General features: G+C 45.9%; 1 protein-coding gene across 3 annotated transcripts in view; it reads left to right on the forward strand.

Annotated features, from left to right (window-relative positions):
- Positions 1–10,276: 10,276 nt before the first annotated feature.
- LOC127651697 (glutathione hydrolase 1 proenzyme-like) overlaps positions 10,277–17,495 on the forward strand; it is an 18,764-nt gene continuing 11,545 nt past the window's right edge. For all 3 annotated transcript variants that reach the window (XM_052137655.1, XM_052137656.1, XM_052137657.1), the window contains exons 1-8: positions 10,277–10,323; positions 10,713–10,829; positions 11,802–11,948; positions 12,077–12,207; positions 16,403–16,492; positions 16,685–16,886; positions 16,989–17,140; positions 17,253–17,399. In XM_052137655.1, coding sequence (XP_051993615.1) covers positions 10,801–10,829; positions 11,802–11,948; positions 12,077–12,207; positions 16,403–16,492; positions 16,685–16,886; positions 16,989–17,140; positions 17,253–17,399 — 898 coding nt within the window. In that variant the 5' untranslated portion in view covers positions 10,277–10,323; positions 10,713–10,800. The remainder of the gene's footprint in view (positions 10,324–10,712; positions 10,830–11,801; positions 11,949–12,076; positions 12,208–16,402; positions 16,493–16,684; positions 16,887–16,988; positions 17,141–17,252; positions 17,400–17,495) is intronic.

Genomic DNA, 17,495 nt, shown 5'->3' on the forward strand with positions numbered 1-17,495 from the left:
AACTGGGGTCCCCTGTCAGACACAATGTCCTCTGGTAACCCGTAGAACCGAAAGACATAGTTACACAGATGTTCTGCCGTCTGCAGAGCGGTGGGTAGCCTGGGGAGCGGGATGAGCCGGCAAGCCTTAGAGAAGCGGTCGATGACGGTGAGAATGGTTGTGTAGCCCTCAGAGGGAGGCAGATCCGTGATGAAGTCCACCGCGATGTGGGACCAAGGCCGTTGGGGAACAGGCAGGGGTTGAAGGAGGCCCGCGGGTAGCAGCCGAGAGGACTTCTGGGTGTTACAGACTCTACAAAGGCGAATGAATTCGCTCGTGTCTCGGGTGAGCGTGGGCCACCAGTACCGGTTCTGAAGGAGCTGGGTCGTGGCCGTGATTCCGGGGTGCCCGGAACAGGGGAGGGCGTGCACGTGGTTCATCACCCTGTCGCGGAGGATTTCTGGCACAAAGATCCTCCCAGGGGGGCAGCCCGGGGGAATTTCGAGGTCAGCGTTGGCCTGAGCGCATTCGGTCTCGAGGTCCCATTGGACTGGTCCGAGGACGAGAGCTGGGTTGATAATGGGTTCTGGGGTCAGGACCTCCGTTTCGGAGTCGAACAGGCGAGACAGGGAATCAGCCTTGGTGTTCTTCGAACCGGGGTGGTAACTCACTGTGAAGTGGAACCGGGAAAAGAAAAGAGACCATCGGGCTTGGCGTGCGTTCAGTCTCTTGGCGGTACGCAGGTACTCCAGATTCTTGTGATCTGTATACACGGAGAATGAGTGAGTCGCTCCCTCAAGCCAATGGCGCCACTCCTCGAACGCTGACTTCATCGCCAACAATTCGCGGTCCCCAACGTCATAGTTCCTCTCTGCTGAACTCAACTTCCTGGAGTAGAAGGCGCAGGGATATAGCTTAGGAGGGTCGCCCTGACGCTGTGAGAGTACCGCTCCTAGCCCGGTGTTCGAAGCGTCCACCTCCACCACGAAGGGTAGCTCAGGGTTAGGATGGTGCAGAATGGGGGCAGAAGTGACGCTGTTCTTGAGCTGCTTAAAAGCCCGGGAGGCGGCCTCGTTCCAAGCTAGCCCTCTCGTGCCCTTCCGAACCAGAGCTGTTAACGGCGCTGCTACGGAGCTGAAGCCTCTGATGAAGCGGCGATAGAAATTGGCGAAGCCTAGGAAGCGTTGCAACCCCTTTAGGGTTGAGGGTTGGGGCCAGTCTACGACCGCTCTCACCTTATTCTCATCCATGGCCACGCCCTCCGGGCGGATGACGTACCCCAGGAAGGTGGTTGAGGTCTGATGGAAGTCACACTTCTCTATCTTGGCGTAGAGCTGGAACCGAAGGAGCCTCTGAAGTACAGCGCGGACATGCTGGATGTGCACTTCAAGGGTGTCAGAATAAATCAAAATGTCGTCTATTTAGACGATTACATTTTGGTGGAGCAGGTCACGGAGGACGTCGTTGACGAAGGATTGGAAGACGGCAGGGCTGTTAGAAAGGCCGAAAGGCATGACGAGATATTCATAGTGCCCAGTGCTCGTGGAGAAGGCCGTCTTCCATTCGTCCCCCTCTCGGATTCGAACCAGGTTATAGGCGGAGCGCAGGTCCAGCTTGGTGTAATATCTGGCCGTGCGAAGAAGCTCTAGAGCGGCCGGTACCAGCGGTAGTGGGTAACGAATCTTAACGGTGCATTCGTTCAGGGCTCTGTAGTCGATGCAGGGTCGCAGTCCTCCATCTTTTTTTTTGACGAAGAAGAACCCGGCTGACAGAGGAGAAGTGGAGGGACGGATGAACCCCTTTGCGAGCTCCTCCTCCACGTATTTTCGCATGGCCTCGGTCTCAGGTTGGGACAGTGAGAAGATGCGGCCTCTGGGTGGTGTGTTATTGGGGACGAGGTCTATGGCGCAGTCGTATTCCCGATGGGGCGGTAGCTTGGTGGCTTTGATCTTGCTGAAGACCTCGGCTAGATCGTGGTATACGGTGGGTAGACGAGATAGCACGGCGTCGTCTCGGGGTTCGGTAATGCCGTGGACTTTTAAGGGTTTGACGACAGACAGACACCTCGAAAAACATCTCTCTCCCCAGCTGATTATCTGCCCGGTCGTCCACTCCAGCTGAGGGTTGTGCTTCCTTAGCCAGGGTAAGCCCAGGATGACCGGAGTGTGGGGAGCTTGGAGAACGTAGAATTGGACCTCCTCATGATGGAGCTGGCCGGTACACATGCGAAGCGCCTGGGTCATGTGCGTGATGCGCCCTGTGCCGAGTGGGCGTCCGTCGACAGCCTCTACTGACAGCGGAGGTGTGCAGGGAATGAGGGCTACCTCGTGAACCTGGGCAAAAACTTTAGACATGAAATTACCGGCTGCCCCGGAGTCAACTAGGGCGACGGCATTGACAGCTTGCCCCTTTATAGTGAATTCCAGAGGCACTGATACACAGGTGAGAGGATTTAAACAGTCAAGGGTTAGACTCACCGTGGTTCTGTCCTTGTGTGCAGGTCGCAGAGGGCAGTGTAGACGGAAGTGACCGGAACCCCCGCAGTACAGACACAGGTTCAGGGATCGGCGGCGCTCCCTCTCCTCCTCGGAGATGTGTGAGGCGTTGATCTGCATAGGCTCGTAGGTCTCAGCAGACCAGTTAGAAGCACGTGGTGCGGGGCTGATGCGCATGGCGCTCGTGGGACGGAGACTGGGACGTCGTGAGCGCATCAGGTTGTCCAGCTGGATGGTGAGATGAACAAACTAATCCAAATCCTTTCCCTCGTCGCGACAGGCCAGCTCCGCTTGCAAATCGTTTCGAAGACCCCTTCGGAAGACCACCTTGAGAGCGTTCTCCTTCCAGTTGGTTTGGGCTGCCAGCGTCCGAAATTTGAGGGCGTACTCTGAGGCGGGCGATCTCCCCTGTGAGAGTTCCAAGAGAAGATCCTCGGCTCCTTTTCCCTCCTTGGCATGCTCGAACACAGCTTGGAAACGTTCCAGAAATTCTCCGTAAGAGGAGAAGGCGGAGCCATCTGGTTTCCAAACCGCGGTGATCCACTCCAACGCGCAGCCGGTGAGTAGCGTGCACACGAAGGCGATTTTGCTGGCATCAGTGGCGAGCAGGGCTGTCTGCTGGGCGAGATACAAAGAGCATTGAAGAATAAAGCCTCTGCATTTACCTGGGTCACACTCATACCTCTCAGGGCGCGCGAGGTGCGGGTTGGAGCTCGCGGTGTGCGGCTGGTCTAGTGAGAGAGGCGGCGCGGTGAATGTAGGAGCGGCCGTGGGTGCCGCGATGGATTTCTGCAGGGATCGTACCGCTGAGACTAATTCCTCCGTGAGTGTGGTCAGGCGGGATAGCTGGTGATGATGGGCGGCCAGCTGAGAGGCTTGGTTGGTGACAGCGGCCGACAGAGCAGTCATTGTCGCTGGATCCTCGTTTGGCGAAGTATTCTGTAAAGAATCAGACATGTCGGGCAGATCCATTTGCAACAATGTTTTAATGGGCAGACTTCAAGGAAACGTAACTTCTCATCAATGAGCAAACACAGGGGAAAGGTCCAGTCTGATGCCCGGGGAAGGGTTAAACGCAGGCGAAGGGATCCGGCTGGATCCGAGATCGGCAGTCGGCGACAGAGAGGCGTGAAACAGGCTTGGTTCGGGGCAGGCGGCGAGATATCAGAGTCCAGTAGCAGGCACGGGTCGTCAGGCAGGCTGCAGACAGGCAGAAAGGTTAGTAACAGGCTGGGATCGGAACAGTAGAATCACTCAGAAAACGCTCAGACGTGCAACATGGGGTGAAACAATACTTCGCACTGGATGCTGAGTTAACGAGGCAGATATAGTCTCAGGGCGAGAGTTTAATGCGGGACAGCTGGGCAGCAATCAAAGCTTAATGATCAATACTGTGCTGAAGCATGAGGCACTTAGTATTCAGGGGAGAGAGCGCGAGAGTGCGTTGAGTTGGCAGAGCTGGGCGCCGTAACAATAATCTTTGTAGCATAAATCTCACAATATGTTATTTTACATATTGGAGATTGAACCAGCATCTGCTTCCTTGTTCACCCGCCTTAAGCCTTAACTACTAAAATGTAGACAGAGCGAGGATTGTTTAAAAACTTGAAAATGTAAATTATTTTACAACAGTAAATTGTTCTACAAATTTTTGCTTTAAAATTATTACTTACATAGTAAATTATTAGACAGTATAAGCACGAGCAGACTAGTCTCAGCATCAGATGGCACGCCCACAGACCACCCATATTTTGCTTACTGAGTACCATATTTTATTGCACAAAAAACTGAATATCACTTTCCCAAAACGAATTGACAATTCAAATTCTGATTGGATGAGTTCTACACAATGTCTGGCTGTAAATTAACCACTAAACATCACACAAAGTGGATTGTGGTTGGTAGGTCACTTGTTGGAAGAAGCCAAATTTAATAAATTACGATGTGAATGACAGCAAAAGCAGTGACATTAGTGAAAAAACCTGCACCACTTATAAACAACATATATGATTTATTAATGCATGGTATCTAACATAATAAAAATCAATTTGCTTAAAAAAACTGCAAAGGGTGAGTCATTAGTTGACTGTCATATAATAAAGTGATATTATTGAAATAAATGACAGAAGTTGAAATAAGCTATCAACCTTCATGTTGACACGCCCCTTCTAACATCCCAACTCGGAAACTCGTGTCAAGTTTCCCAATCTTTAATACGACTTTGCGGGGTCCTTCATGTGCTCGGAACTCGTAATTACGATATTTCCGACTCCACTTGAATTGTCCGAGACGGGAGGACGGAGGAGTTCTAAACTTTCAACATGGTGGAGGAGAGTACGGTTTCTGTAAAATGACAGGTCTTGTTCATTTTTATAAATACAGCTAATTGTTAGCGTGATGGCTTACAATGCAGTAAATCATAATATATGTGTCACTGTGTGTATTTTATCATGAAGAAAATCGTCTCGAAGTTACTTGACTGTAACCCTTGTTCCCTAATAAAAGCGGAACGAGATGCTGCGCTGAGTCTAGCACTTTGGGAACAACTTTAGGTGTGACCAGCTGTGAATATCTGTGCAACACGTCAATGAACATTGACCGGAATTTATAGACTCTGCCGGTGACATCATTAGATGCACCTGTAGCAGGGCTATAAATAGATGTGTCACAGGTGCATCGTCAGGTATTTTGTCTGAAGAGCAGTCCTGGGGCATCCCAGTGCGGCAATGAAGCGCAGCATCTCGTTCCGCTTTTATCAGAGAACAAGGGTTACAGTCAAGTAACCCGAGACGTTCCCTTTCAAAAAGCTACATTTATGATGCAGTGCTGAGTTAGCGCTTTGGGAACGAGAATACCCACACCGCCGCACTGTGGATGTCCGGACCCCTTACGGTTGTTTAGTGTGCTCACAAAAGAGGTCTCAGACATGAGCTTGTGATGTCGATTCAAGGACATAAGAGCCCGGAGTGGCATGAACATCCAAACTATAAAATCTAATGAATGTGTGTGGAGAGGACCAGCCTACCGCATTACAAACATGCTGCTGAGGGACACCTCTAGCCAAGGCTTTAGAGGAGGCGAACCCTCTGGTAGAGTGAGCCCTGATACCTACTGGCGAAGCTTGCCTCGTAGGCCAGGGCAATAGCGTCCCTCACCCAAAGCGACATAGTCTGCTTGGTGGCGGCCGCCCCGGTTGCGGTCCCCATGGCAAACGAATAGTTGCCCTGACTTACGCCACTGGCTAGTGCGGTGGACATAAGTCTGAAGGGCATGGACTGGACAAAGTCTGTGAAGTCTTTCCTGCTCTGGCGTTGTAAACGGCAGAAGGCTTCGAGAGTGACCAGATGTAAGGTCGAGAAAGGCACCTTAGGCAGGTAGTCAGGATGAGGGTGCAAAATCACTTTAGCCATTCCTGGGACAAAATCTAAACAGGCTGGGTCCTGGTCCTAGCAGGAGGCCTCAGTCGCATAGCTCCACAAATGAAGCGAGCGAGTAGAGGATGTCTCCCCAACGGCACCCCATCCATCAAGGCGTGGCAAGCCGAAATGTCAGCCACATAGACCCTGAGAGTGGCGGGGCATATGCCTTCTGACAATTTTTCCTGCAGAAAGTCCAGAACTGAACCAATCTGGCAGTTAACTGGATCTGCATTATGTGCACTGCACCATCTTTCAAAAACACCATTTATTGGCATAGATCCTTCTGGTAGAGGGAGCCCTAGCACTTAAAATTATCTCGATAACCTCAGGTGAAAACCCAGTGTCCCTCAGTTGGTACCCTTCAGGGGCCAAACATGACGGTTCCACAGCTCGGGCTGAGGATGAAATATTGTTCCCTGTGCCTGAGACAGAAGGTCCCTCCTGTCCGGAATCGCCCAAGGCGAGCCGTTGAGGAGAGACATTATCTCCGAGAACTATACCCTGTTCGACCAGCGCGGCGCTATAAGTAAGAGGCAGGACCCTTGCTGGCGAACTCTGGCCAAGACTCCCAGGAGCAGAGAAACCGGGAAACACAAACAGACTCATTCTCAACCATGTATACGCCATCGCGTCCAGACCCAGGGGGCTGGGTGACTCAGAGAGAAGTAGAGGGACATTGGCTGTCTGTTGAGAGGCTGAAGAGGTCCACTTCTGCCCTGTAAAATCTCACTCAGATTTGTTCCACTACCTCGGGTGGAGTTTCCACTCCCCTGTCGGTATTTTCTGTCTGGACAGTAAATCTGCTGCCACATTCAGACATCCAGGGATATAAACTGCCCTGAGTGACAGGAGCTTGCCCTTGGCCCAAAGGAGAATCCAACGTGCCAGATTATTCAGCTGACGTGAACGTAGATCTCCTTGATAATTTATGTAGGAGACTGCTGCTGTGTTTTCCACCAGCAGCAGGACATGGCAGCCTCTCAAATTCTGGAGGAAGTATTTCAGGGCCAGAAATACCTCCATCAACTCGAGGCAGTTGATGTGACAATCAAGCTGATGACCCTCCCATTCCCCTTGAGCTGGACAACCACTTAAGACCGCTCCCCAGCCCATCAGGGAGGCATCTGTCATTAGCAACCTGCGACGACAAGACGCACCCAGAATGGGACCCAGGGTAAGAAACCGGGGTCTGAACTACATAGAAAGGGAATGAAGCGCGCGCGCGTAACCCTTATTTGCCTTAGGGGACTGGCCCTTGGATGAAATCCCCTGGCTTTTAGCCACAACTGAAATGGTCTCATGTGCAGAAGGCCCAAAGGGATCACCGTGGACGCAGACGCAATGAGACCTAGTATTCGTTGATACTGACAAACAGTGCAACCTTGACCTAGCCTGACTTTGCTCAGGGTGTTCTGAATGGACATGATTCGAACGGGAGACAATTGTGCCTGCATCGAGATCGAATTCCATATAACTCCCAGATAGGTAATTCCCTTGGTGGGAGAGAGAACGCTCTTTTTGACGTTGAGTCTCAGACCCACAGAAACCAGATGAGCTAAGACAATATCCCTGTGCTGAACTGCCAGTTCCTGAGACTGTGCAAGTATAAGCCAGTCGTCTATGTAATTCAGAATGCGGATGCCCCGGAGTCGCAAAGGAGCCAGTGCTGCATCCATGCATTTCGTGAATGTGCGGGGTGATAGGACTTAGGAACTTCCTGTGCTGTGGCAAAATTTCTATATGAAAGTATGCGTCCATGAGATCCATCATGACCAGCCAATCATGATGTTGGATTTGTGACCTGACCGTCTTAATAGTTAGCATCTTGAACTTGAATGCCTTGACTGAGCGATTCAAGCCTCGAAGATCTAAGATCGGATGCAGCCCCCCACCCTTCTTGGGAACCAGGAAGTATTTGCTGTAAAAACCTGACTCTTTCTTTGGAAGGGGAACATGTTCTATGGCCCCTTTGACCAAGAGATTTTGCAGTTCTTTCCACAGTAGACATGCCTGCTCCGGTTTCACAGTAGTGGAAACCACGCCGTTGAAACGCCAGAAGGCGAGTCCAGGGCATCAAGAAGGAAAACTTTGTCCTTATCTTTGATGCCCGACTAAAGTGCTGACAATGGCACGGGCCGTCTGCTTGGTCGCAGGGAGAGATAGATCCGTGGCTTGACGAAGCTCTGAGAAAGCCTCCTCATCAAGCGTGGCATCCGCACTCAGGTCCTTCAGCAGATCAGCCTGGTATGCCTGTAACACTGCCATAGTGTGCAGGGCAGCAACAGCCTGACCCGCTGCCTGATAAGCCTTCCCTACTAGCGTCGAGGTAGACCTGCACAGCTTTGTGGGAGAGAGGGTTTCTTTAACGATGAAGCCGAACCCGGCGAGAGATAACCCGCAAGTGTCTCTTCATCCGACGGCATCACCGAATACCCCCATGTCTCAGCACCCACGATAGTCGAATATATCGATGTCGAGGGCACGTAGACACGGGAAGTATAAGGTTTCCTCCATGAACGAGAGAGCTCGTCATGGAGGTCATCAAAGATGGGAATGGACTGATGAGGCGTCCCCTTCCCCTGGCCACCAGATAGAAATCTGTCCACCAACTTGGAGTGTTTGGGGGTTTCTTGTTCGCGTGGCCAGTCTAATTGAAGCCTGGCCACCACACGAGTAATCACCTCGAGTAATTTCTCTGATGATATACTATCTCGGAGGTGGGAGGTGGGTATCTCGAAGTCCGCAGACTCAAGAGATTCAAGGTCCCCCTCATGATCCGAAGAGGCGCGGGAGCGCGCTTCAGGATCACGGGAAGGACCAGCTGGGTCTGGGAAGAGAGCGAGCGATAGGGACGGACCCGTCTCTCGCTCCTCAGCCAGATCCATATGAGAGCCACACGATTGAAGTGTGGGCGCCGAAGCATTTTTGACCGAGAGCAGATCGCAATGCTTGCACCCGCCTGCCCCAACGAGAGAGCAGCATGCTCTTCCCCCAAACATACAAAGCAAAACTGATGTGTGCCCTCTCAGTCATAGAGTGTAGACAAGGGAACACACATTGCTTGCTCTGTCTTTCAGTCATTTTGTCCTTTTTTTTTTTTTTTTTATTTATTTTTTTTTTAGAGAAAGAAGAGAAAGGTTTCTGCGCACTGCCAAACAAAATCTAACTCCTAGCAGAGGAAAGTAGAAAGGTTTCTGACAGGCTCATGAAGCACACACACACAGAGTGATCTGAAGACAAAAGATCTGACGATGCACCTGTGACGCATCTATTTATAGCCCTGCTACAGGTGCATCCAATGATGTCACCGGCAGAGACAAAGACGTGTTGCTCACATATTCACAGCTGGTCACACCTAAAGTTGTTCCCAAAGTGCTAACTCAGCGCGAGATCATAAGTGTTGCTTTTTTAAAGGGAACAGTGATACGCAGCTCTATTAATAAAAGATAGTTTGTGTTTTGTGAGTTAAAGATGGATCGAAGTGAACATAAAGGTGAGATTCTTAGCCCATTATACACTGCAACAAAATACGTTTTTAATGAGTCTTTTTTGGCTTGTTTTCCAAAATAATATCTAAAACTCATTTAAAATAACATACATTTACTTTAGGAGCTATACTGCAGAAGAAAAAATTGTTATTGGAGAATGTTGAATAATCAGAACTAAACAGTCGTTTTAGTGTTTGTCGACATTACATCGTCATGGCAACGAAGTTGTATAATTGTCTATATCTGTCCACAGATGTGGTAAGTGATTTATGACAGTAAAATCATGTTAACACACATATTGTTCATGTCTTGTGTCTATACTTTTGAAACAGTATTTTAATGATTACAGATTAAACCCCATTGACTTCCATTGGAAGTGTCTCACTGGAACACACATTTGTGCTTTTATAAAGAAATGAGTCGAAATTAATTTTGGTATCAACATTATGCAACAAATACTGTCGACTGAGCATCACCTTTGTTGAACCCAGAATAAGTGTTTAAGTATTTATGTTTAAAATCCATCCATCCAAGGGTGTAGATTTGGCTTGAATATTGGGGCGTTGTACTTGCTTGTTTTGAGTATTGAGGGTTATGGGTTACCTTACAAACTACACCCCTGCATCCATTCATCCATCCATCTTCTATGGCCGCTTGTCCTACGGAGGGTCATGGGTAGTGCTGGAGCCTATCACAGCTGGACAGGTTGGGTTTAAAATTATAAAACTATTGATATAGTGTTGAAAATAAAGGCAAAAAATTGTAACATGCTGTTGTTGTCAAAGGAAACAGAAACCAATTTCAAAACTTCCGCATCACCCAACAAGCAGTAAAACTGGTTTACAATTAATATCACTTGCAAATTCATCTCAACAGTTCCTTATAGTGTGCATCACAGCACATAAGAAGGACTCTATGTGGGACCTTTTGCCTGGGAGTTTGGTAAGATTCTATTGCCATGACTTTCTGAATGTATAATGAACAGTTACGTTTTATTTGTGCATATATACACTATATACTGTATATATATTGTTTGACCGGTGATAATTAATTTGGACCGCTGGGTCTGTATAATGCATTTAGGTGGGTTTAAAAGTGTGTGTTATCATGCACACAGTCAAACTACAGTTCAATCACATTGTTTTGTTTGTGTAATATAAATGATACAATTTATACTTAATTTCATGGTCATGATTATCTGTCAGAAATGTATTGATTCATAAGTGTTACTATAAATAATGATGAGGTAAAAGTATTTTCTGCAATATTACTCAAGATTGATCTCATCTTAAAAACGAGATGACAAATCTTAAAATTTTACATTTCCACAGATTATATCATTGACATCAGTCCAGATATCTGTTGTCTTAACACATTGACATACACACGGAAAGAAGAGGATTTCAGTTTCAGGACATCATGGCTAATCTAAAATTAATATGTGTACTGTAAGTATCAGTGTTGTTGACGGGACAATGAGCCTCAACAAACACAAGCAGAACAAGTTTCTGTGTAAATCGTTGCCTTCAATTTAACATGAAAGATTTACACAGAAATGTGCTCTGCATGTGTTTCAGGATGGAAGCTGAAGTGTGGAACATTTCCAGTGTTAATACTTCCTCCTATCCTAGTTTAATATGATTAAACTGATACTGTGTCTCTCTTTGGACTATAAAACACTTTAAAATAAGATTCCAGTTAAAAACATAACATGAACTAACAATGATCAATAGTTTTACAGAATTGACTAATCTTGGTTAATGTTAGTAACAGCATATAAAGTCATTTTTATTTGTTTAACGCTTTTCACAACACACAACGTTTCAAACAGCTTTACAGAAATGAAGCTATTATATCTGTAATGTCTTAGAGTTGTCATTGTGCAGATTGATAAAAATAGTATTATAAATTGTGCCTTCAAAATAATTAAATAAGTCAATAATAATAATTATTGTATTTAGACCCCCAAATATAAAAATATTGTTCATTGTTTGTTCATGATTCTAATGCATTAACTAATGTTAATAAATGATCCTAATTGGAAAGTGTTACCAAAAATGTCTCTGTTAGTTTTGATTCGACCAAAAGTGTGATTTGCGGCAGGACGATGTGTTTGTTTGAACAGCAGACATGGGGCGTATTCAGAAAGCTGTTTTGAAAACATTGTTTATTTTTGCAATTCCGCTCCTTGGTGTCAGCAGTGCAGAAATTACACATTCCATATTCAGTATGGACATCCGCAGTATCAGCAGACAAAGATGCAATAAATGACATTGGTCAGACATTTCTGTTTGTAGGAACATTTAAACAATGAAAACCCCAAAAATAAACAATATGAAAAATTATATATATATATTTATTTATTTTTTATAATAAAGAATAAATATCTCAAATAATTATGAAATATCTTGTACTCTCAGGTTGGTCTCAGGGGTCTTACTTATTGTACTGTGTTTACTGATTTGGATATTTGTAAGCAGAACTCCACCCCTCGAACACTCCTCGTATGCGTGCTATTCTAAAGCAGCAGTAGCAGCAGATAATGAGATGTGCTCTAAGATTGGGAGGTAAGATTCCAAAAACCCTCTTCATTCATCTTTGTGTTTCTGGGAGAGTTTCCAGTCATGATCAATGAGAATATAATCTTTGCAAAGTCTGCATCATCAGGACTAAGATACTAGGACACTATTTGCAGAGACATTTTACAGCGAGGTGGTTCAGTAGTTGATGCTGCTATTGCCGCTCTGCTGTGTTTGGGTGTGGTCCATCCTCAAAGCATGGGCATCGGAGGAGGGGTGATTTTCAACATATATAACGCATCAACAGGTAATGTACATCAGATCAGTGTCATTGCATTCATTACATAAGGAGACATGGGGGGGGCTTCACTGTAAATATATATTGCATCTAAAAGGAGTGGCTGTGTTCCATCATCACCATCTGAAGGACAAAACGATGTTGTATACATGACCCCAAAAACAGGCCAAACCTTCAAAAATGTATCATTAATCACCTTAATGAAAAATTATCATTAGTAAGGTTAATAACCCTTCAAAAAACTGAGAAATAAACTATGTAATCAGAGTGGTGGTGGTGTAGTGGTCTAAGCACATACCTGGTAATCAGAAGGACACTGGTTTGAGCCCCACAGCCACCACCATTGTGTCCTTGAGCAAGGCACTTACTGTAACTCCAGGTTGCTCTTGATTAATTGATTATAAATCAAACCAATAAACGATAGCAGTGAGATTTCCTGTAACTTATTAGTTTTTTCTGTGTGTGCAAAACAATGTGACAGTGTGTTTTGTTTCATAGTGTTTTGTACCATAACCTGCTGGAAAAAGTCGCTTAATCCTGGAAAAGCTATACTATTGGTAAAATAGATTTAACTTGTGTCACACGCCAAATGGGGGCTCTGGACGGGTGTGAGGGGCTGGTAATCCCTTCACCTTCAACTGATTACCACTAAACCACAAATCAAAACTTTAAGTAAGCTAGTTCCGGAGGCTCTGGGGGGACAGGTGTCTATGACGTCTCCTGGCCAAACCCCATTTGGTGGAGCCAGGAGACTGAATCCTCACCCTCGGGGCTCCTCCAGAAACAACAAAAAGCTGCTATGGATGGCCACTTGGAATGTTCGAACACTCACAGCGGAGGAGAGGCTGCCACTCCTCTGTCCGGAGCTGGACCAGTACCGCCTGTATCTCTGTGGTGTTCAGGAGGTCCGGTGGACTGGCTCTGGCTCTTGCCACTATGAGGGGTGGACTGTCCTCTACTCGGGGCAGGATACTGCCAAACAACAGGGAGTGGCTCTTCTTCTGAACAAAAGAATGAAGGGAGCGTGGGAGTGATGGCGGTGAGGTGTGGGAAGCTATGAGCCCTAAGTTACTTTGGGTTTGCCTTTCCATCAACCAGAGGCGAGGAGTGGGGGTCGTGGTTACTTATGCCCCCACCAAAGATGAACATCAATGGAGGGATGCGGGAAAGGCCGATGAGTCAGATGCCTTCTATGACCTCCTGTCACAGGTGCTGGCTAAAGTGACCCCTCGGGATAGAATCATCATGTTGGGTGATTTCAATGCCCGAGTTGGTCAGGATGCTAGCACCTGGTCAGGAGTTATTGGAAGACATGGGCCAGATCAGCTCAATAACAATGGTAGGAGGATGCTAGATTTTTGTGCAGCCCATGGGCTTGTAATTATCAACACACTGTTCCAGCATCAGCGCATCCACATAACATCATGGATGCATGCCGGGTCCAAGCAAGAACATCTGCTGGACTACATAGTGACGGAACAGCGGATGCGTCTACAGCATCCCACGTAGGAGAATGAGGAGGCTTACAGCAGCCTTCGCTCTGAGGTTCGGTGAGCCGTGATGCGCTGCAAGGATGGTTGGTGGTCGCAGGTTGCTGAGGATCTGGGGCCGTATTCACAAATAATTTTATCTTACCACTAGGAGTACTCCTAAATTGCACTAAAATATTTTAGCTAGGAGTTTTCTCTTAAAAGTTATTCACAACGCCTTTCAGACCTACTCTTAGTAAGGAAAAATGACAACTCCTAAACTAAGAGTGAGTCTTCGTTGCTATGGATGACGTCAATTCTCATGCACGAGATTCCTCGCAATGATCACGGTGATTGGTTGATAGATGACAGGGCCATCATGCGGAACATAACACAGACGCAACAAATCATGGAATTACGACATCTAAATATGTCTGTGTCCTACACAAAATAATAATAGTATTGCCATCGAAATGCATATAATGACTGTGCTGGCCCCAGTGTAATTCTAAAAAGGCAGAGAGAGAGAAAAAAGTCGTGAATTAAATTAAATTAAATCAAGGTAGCCTAATACCATAATGAAAACTGCCACTTGCCTAATAATGAAAAACGACACTTGCATTAACACTTGCTTGGTTAATTGACATCCTATTAGCCTAAATAGACTACTTAAAGCAAGGAAATGTTGCTCCTATTGAAGTAATGTAATAGTTGAATGACGGTGGATTATGAACTCGCCAAAACGGAAAAGAAAGCCCAACTGGACACAGGATCAGTTACTGCTGCTGGCCCAGTTGGTGCTGGAAAAAAAAAACATAATAAAAGGGAAATTCGGCACTGGGATATCAAGCAAAACTAAGCGTGAGACATGGGAGAGGATTTGTTTGCAGATCAATGCAGCATTCCAGCTTGTGTCATGGACCCGGACGACTACTGCGAGGCGGTGGTATATGCTTACTAATCGCAGTCGAGGGTTGAGATTGCAGCCTTTATACGGGCAAACATGGCAACAGGTAGGCCTATAATATTAAATATATAATATCATTATTGTTTCATGTAATTCTAAAAACTTCCTGCTTGTCATGAATGTAATGAATTATGAAACAAATGTCATAAACAATATGCTTACATTAAAGTGTGCTTTTAAGTGTTATGTAGGCAATGCTTTTGAGTTGGTGACACTTTCCATGTATGTGTTAAGGAGGAGGATCAGCACCTAAGCCACTGAGCCACATTGCATCGGTGGTGTATAGTGTCATTGGGTCAGACACCAGTATAACGGGCCTTGAGGGTGCAACTGATCCGGCAATGCACAACTGCATTTTCCCCGTTGCCATGGTAGCGAAGTGTTGTCAAACATTTCAATTCGGCACTGATTGGGTTGTTGCGATTAGTTGGCGCTGTTATTGCATTCCTCACAAGATCCACAACAATCAGTATTCCCTCACGGTTAAGGCAGTATCTTTGTAATAACTCCGTGTCATTGAGTGTCTCCAACACACTGCGTCGCACGGCCATTTAAAAGATCCTTTGTGAATAGGTCTTAGTGAGTTAGGAGTCCTCTCGACTTATTTTAAGCTGTCCAAGACTTAGGTGCTACTTTTAGGGCTAAAATGCTTCTTGAATTACTCTTAGTGAAAAAAATTAGGAGTCCTAAAGTTAGGAGTGACACGCCCATTATTTTTAGGAGTTGCTCCTAAATTCGCCAGTTAGGAGCTACTTTTAGCCTTAAAATTCTTTGTGAATACGGCCCCTGGAGTCTACCTCAATGGCCCATGATCACAAATCGCTCTTTAATTCTATCAAAAAAGTTACTTGCAGCGCCACACCTATTACCATCATTAGAGGAAAGAATGCTGATCCAATCTCCGACCCCCAGGGACAGGTTTGCAGATTTTCTGAGCATTTCTGTGAGGTCCTGGGGGAGGGGAAGTCCCTCAGCTTGGAAAACATTGTGGGACAAAGTGGGGATGACCCTGCTGGGGCTGCGGTGCCTCAAATTTTGGAGGAAGAAGTCACTCCCTGTAAAAATGCAGAAAGTTTTTTGGGATGTGTTGGGTTTAGGGGTTGTGTTGGGTTTAGGGGATGTGTTGGGTTTAGGGGTTGTGTTGGGTTTAAGGGATGTGTTGGGTTTAGGGGATGTGTTTGGTTTAGGGGTTGTGTTGGGTTTAGGGGATGTGTTGGGTTTAGGGGTTGTGTTGGGTTTAGGGGATGTGTTGGGTTTAGGGGATGTGTTTGGTTTAGGGGTTGTGTTGGGTTTAGGGGATGTGTTGGGTTTAGGGGTTGTGTTGGGTTTAGGGGATAGAATATATAGTTTGTACAGTATAAAAAACATTATATCTATGGAAAGTCCCCATAAAACATGGAAACACAACAAGTGTGTGTGTGTGCGTGCATGCGTGTGTGCGTGCATGCATGCGTGTGTGTGTGTGTGTGTGCGTGCGTGTGTGTGTGCGTGTGTGCGTGCGTGTGTGTGTGCGTGCGTGTGTGTGTGTGTGTGTGTGTGTGTGTGTTTGTGTGTGTGTTTGTGTGTGTGTGTGTGTGTGTGTGTGTGTGTGTGTGTGTGTGTGTGCGACCGCTATCGGGTTCTTGAATAATGTATAATGTGCAAGGAAGGTGAACGTATGAATGAATAACAACTTATGATGACATAAAAGCATTTAGTTTCCTTCAAAGTGATTTATAATCTTGATGAAAGGACAGATAAATGACAAGTTACATGTATTCTCCCACAGCAAATGTGACAATAATTGATGCCAGAGAAACTGCTCCAAGTATTGCTAATAAGACCATGTATGGCAATGTCTGCCAAACGGAAAAGACAGGTAAACCAGCTTTAATGTACATAACTGCAGCATCCATGATGATTTAATAACACAGAAAATATTCAGTAAATGCAGCAGTCCACACAGATGCTGTAGTTCATTTTCTTTACAATAAACAGTGAATCTGTCTTCTGAGTTCTTCCCATTTCTATTTTTGAATGACAAATACCACATGATTTGTATAAATTACAGGAAACTCATCCATAGCTGTACCAGGACAAATTCGTGGTTTTGAGTTGGCACATAGAAAATTTGGTAGACTGCCATGGAAGGAACTGTTCCAGCCCAGTATAAATTTGTCACGTTACGGTTTTAATGTCAGCAAGTCCTTGTCCAAAGCCATTGAAGTCAAATGTGCACCAGATAATGATACTGAAATGAAAGTAACTCTGTGGTGAGGACTTATCTTTTGTGAACAGACAATTACATCTGATATGCACCAAAGTGTTCCGTCTAACTCTTGCTCTTCTTTCTTTTTAATCTCTCTGCTTCCCAGTGCTGCATTTCGTGACTCAAAAAAAAACCTCCTGAAGGAAAATGATCAACTAATTCTTACCAAACTAGCTGACACCTATGAAAAGATAGCAAATGAAGGGCCAGATGCTTTTTACACTGGGTCTATAGCCAAAAATATAGAGATTGAAACAGGTACTGTATAGAATCATCTTTTTCTTTTAATTATGTGTTGTGGGTCAGCTTGTGTAATTTGTTTATTCAGTTTTTGATAATCAGTCTTAAGGGTTTGTTCCTGATGTTACAGGAGGGATTATAACACGTGAGGACCTTAAGAAATATAAAGCAAAAGAAAAAAATACTATAAAACTTTCTGTGGGAGAGAACACTGTTCATGTTCCTGATGCTCCATCTGGTGGACCTGTGCTCGGACTGATTCTCAACATACTCAAAGGTGACTGAGTGTGTTCAAATTATATTTGTTTGTAAACATTTACTAATGAGTACTTAGAACATTTATGGACATTGGACTTTGAGCTACTGTTACAAA

The sequence above is a fragment of the Xyrauchen texanus genome, chromosome 11, assembly GCF_025860055.1.
Source record: "Xyrauchen texanus isolate HMW12.3.18 chromosome 11, RBS_HiC_50CHRs, whole genome shotgun sequence".
Lineage (NCBI taxonomy): Eukaryota > Metazoa > Chordata > Actinopteri > Cypriniformes > Catostomidae > Xyrauchen > Xyrauchen texanus.